Raw genomic sequence first — 3,388 nt, 5'->3', positions numbered from 1 at the left:
GAGGGCAGATTCTTTACCACTGGACCACCAGGGAAGTCCCCATGAAAATAAATGTTAAATGCAGGTTATAAAATTATGAATATATGTTTAAGTTTTAGTACATCTATGTGGTGAGGCCTTTAAATTTTCTTTTCAAAGAAAACAATGCTAATGTTAAGTGACCAAAGTGCAAAATTACAGAAATGATAGGATCTGACGTTTTATATTTATATTTCATGTGTATGCATGCAAAGAAAATCATCTGGAAAGGAAAACATCGAAATATTTACACTGAACCTGGTAGAATATAGTGACTTTGTTTAATTTTTCATTAAACGGTCTTCCAAACTCTGTTGAACATGTATGAATTTTGTTACCAGGATAGGAAAAAAAAAACAATTAAAAAAATAGCCTTTGGGAACTGTCTTAGAGTAAAAGGCCAGGGGCAGCCAAGTGACCTCCAGCAAGTGGCCTTCAGGCTCCACCCTGCCTGCCGTGAGCCCCGCCCTCACCCTCAGACACCTACGTTCCTGCTCCTGCCCTGCCCTCTTCTCCTGCCCCGCCCTCGGCTCCATCCCCTGTCCTGGTTCCACCCTGCCACCGGCCTGGAGGGTGGGCCTGCTCTGGCCCGCCCCACCTCTGCCCTGCCCGTGCTCAGCAGCATGCCCAAGCCCCCTGGCCAAGCTGCCTGTCCCCTGCAGATCGGCTTCACCACCGACCCACGCATGGCCCGCTCCTCACCCTACCCCACCGATGTGGCCCGAGTCGTGAACGCCCCCATTTTCCACGTGAACGCGGATGACCCGGAGGCAGTCATGTATGTGTGCAAGGTGGCAGCCGAGTGGAGGAGCACCTTCCACAAGGACGTGGTGGTGGACCTGGTGAGTGACCTTAGCCCGTGTCCTGAAGAGAGGGCTCAGGGCTCCTTAGAGCCAGGGCACCTCACTGCCCCTCCTGAGAGCGCCTGCATCTTCGGCCTGGGTGACCTGACCTGGGGAAGAAGTAGTTGGGATCCTGTCCCGAGATAGTCCCAGCTCACTCTCATTTCATCTCCTGTGACAGTCAAAGCAATTCTAGCGAGTGAAGGAGAGAGAGACAGGACCCTAATTCTAGAAGAGGTAAACTGAGGTGTCACATAGGAGAAACGGGGCAGGCCCTCGTGGGTCCTGGGTCCCGGCCAGCATGGTCCCTGATGCTGGCGTCTCCTGGCTGTGTTCAGGTGTGTTACCGACGCAATGGCCACAACGAGATGGACGAGCCCATGTTCACCCAGCCGCTCATGTACAAGCAGATCCGCAAGCAGAAGCCCGTGCTGCAGAAGTATGCCGAGGTGCTGGTGTCGCAGGGCGTGGTCAACCAGCCTGAGTACGAGGTGCGTCCCCGGCTCTGGTCCCAGTGGGCCTTTCCAGAGCCACGGAGGGATAGAGAAGGCCCACCACAGGGCAAATGCTCGCTTTTGCAGAGTAATTAGGATCCAAGTGAGAACATGTGAAATATTTACAACTATAGCATTTCGGTGCCTAACTTCTTGGAGAGTCCAGGCTACTGAGGAGTTGCGAGAGGGAGGTGGGACCTGAGAGCACTTTGGCACAAGGCAGTGGCCTCCTCGGCTTACAGAGTCCAGTGCACAGGGGTGAAAGGGCGAGAGGCTGATGAGGGATCCAGCTCGTAAAGGGCCCGCTGTGACCTGGTCAGTTCTGGCTGCTTGTGAGCGCGAAGGCCCGTGCAGGGTGACGGAGAGAGCGGAGCAGGGCTGTGTATGAGCGAGCTGAGTCGGAAGTATGGGGGAAGATCAGGGGCTGTGCTCGGAGCCATGAGAACTCGTCGGAAAGAATATGGCGAGAGGTTGGGCGGGGACAGGGCTCCAACTCTGAGCAGGATCTGCAGCAACTGTGGAGAAGCAGCTACGGGAATGAAAACAACAAAAGGGAAGCTTCCCACAGACCTCACAGGGGTGATGCGTGTTGAGAGGAGAAGGCCTGGAGGCCAGTGGAGTCTGAGGGACTCTGCGCTCAGGAAGTGCAGGCGCGCGCTGGCCGTGCGGCTGGTGTGCCCTGTGCGGAGCGGCCCTGACGGCTGTGTCGGGCCCGACCCTCCAGGAGGAGATCTCCAAGTATGACAAGATCTGTGAGGAGGCCTTCACCAGGTCCAAGGACGAGAAGATCTTGCACATCAAGCACTGGCTGGACTCCCCCTGGCCTGGTGAGTGAGGAACGCCACCAGTGAGCCCCCTCCCCGCTCCACAACACCCTGTGGGCCCTGGAGTCGTCCCGGCCGCGGCTCCACAGCATCTTGCGTGTCCACGGCTCCTTGAGGGCTGACACCTGTGTGTCAGCTTGTCCCTTCCCCGCTAGGCTTCTTCACCCTGGACGGGCAGCCCCGGAGCATGACCTGCCCCTCCACGGGCCTGACGGAGGACATCCTCACGCACATCGGGAACGTGGCCAGCTCCGTGCCCGTGGGGGACTTCACCATTCACGGAGGTAAGGGCGCCATCCGGACCTTTGGAAGCGCTGGGCCGAGTCCGGTGCCAGCTGTGTCCCAGCATGAGACCGGTCCTCGCCCACCTCAGGTCCCTGCTTTGTTCAAGGCCGGGGTGGCTGGATGAGGGCAGCCCTCGCCTCACCTCACCCCTGCCCGGCGAGGTCCTCAGCCAGCGGAGCAGTGGAGGAAGGGACGGGATGTCACAGGCTCCCTGGCCTGGTCTCCACACTCAGCTCCCTTCCCCACTCTCCCGGTGAGTCAGGACTCCCAAAAGCTGGGACCGAAGGAAGCTCAGCTCTTGTCCCGAGAGGGTGTGCCGGGCGGCTGGTGAGCACCCTGTCTCTGCAGGGCTGAGCCGGATCCTGAAGACCCGCGGGGAGCTGGTGAAGAACAGGGCCGTGGACTGGGCTCTGGCGGAGTACATGGCTTTTGGCTCCCTCCTGAAGGAGGGCATCCACATCCGGCTGAGCGGCCAGGATGTGGAGCGGGGCACTTTTAGGTAATGGTCTCGGTGTTCTTGTGGGCCCTTCACAGCATGGGAGGTGGAAAGGAAGGGCTCTGGAGCTCCTCTCCCGGAAGAAGATCGCCGCCAGGAGACAGTCATTAGATCCCATGATGGCTCAGACCCAGAAGCGCCCTTTCCCTGCTCTGATTAGACGCTTCTGTTAAGAACGGGGCTTTGTGCTCCCGCGGCAGTGCACGGGGCTGGCCTCTGCCGCTAATCTGTGCTGTTCTCCCTCAGCCATCGCCACCACGTGCTGCACGACCAGAACGTGGACAAGAGAACCTGCATCCCCATGAACCACCTCTGGCCCAACCAGGCCCCCTACACCGTGTGCAACAGCTCGCTGTCCGAGTATGGGGTCCTGGGTGAGCACCCCAGCCTGCGAGGCCCTCCTCCCTGCCACCTCCCCCCTGCTTCCCC

At 58.6% G+C, this 3,388-nt stretch overlaps 1 protein-coding gene across 1 annotated transcript in view; it reads left to right on the top strand.

Moving 5' to 3' along the window:
* Window positions 1-355: 355 nt before the first annotated feature.
* LOC102979662 (2-oxoglutarate dehydrogenase complex component E1) overlaps window positions 356-3,388 on the top strand; it is a 16,432-nt gene continuing 13,399 nt past the window's right edge. The window contains exons 1-6 of the mRNA XM_028490229.2: window positions 356-860; window positions 1,199-1,351; window positions 2,079-2,181; window positions 2,334-2,462; window positions 2,812-2,962; window positions 3,206-3,333. Coding sequence (XP_028346030.1) covers window positions 642-860; window positions 1,199-1,351; window positions 2,079-2,181; window positions 2,334-2,462; window positions 2,812-2,962; window positions 3,206-3,333 — 883 coding nt within the window. The 5' untranslated portion in view covers window positions 356-641. The remainder of the gene's footprint in view (window positions 861-1,198; window positions 1,352-2,078; window positions 2,182-2,333; window positions 2,463-2,811; window positions 2,963-3,205; window positions 3,334-3,388) is intronic.

Source organism: Physeter macrocephalus, chromosome 5 (assembly GCF_002837175.3).
Source record: "Physeter macrocephalus isolate SW-GA chromosome 5, ASM283717v5, whole genome shotgun sequence".
Lineage (NCBI taxonomy): Eukaryota > Metazoa > Chordata > Mammalia > Artiodactyla > Physeteridae > Physeter > Physeter macrocephalus.
This window is presented reverse-complemented; position numbering and strand designations above follow the sequence as displayed.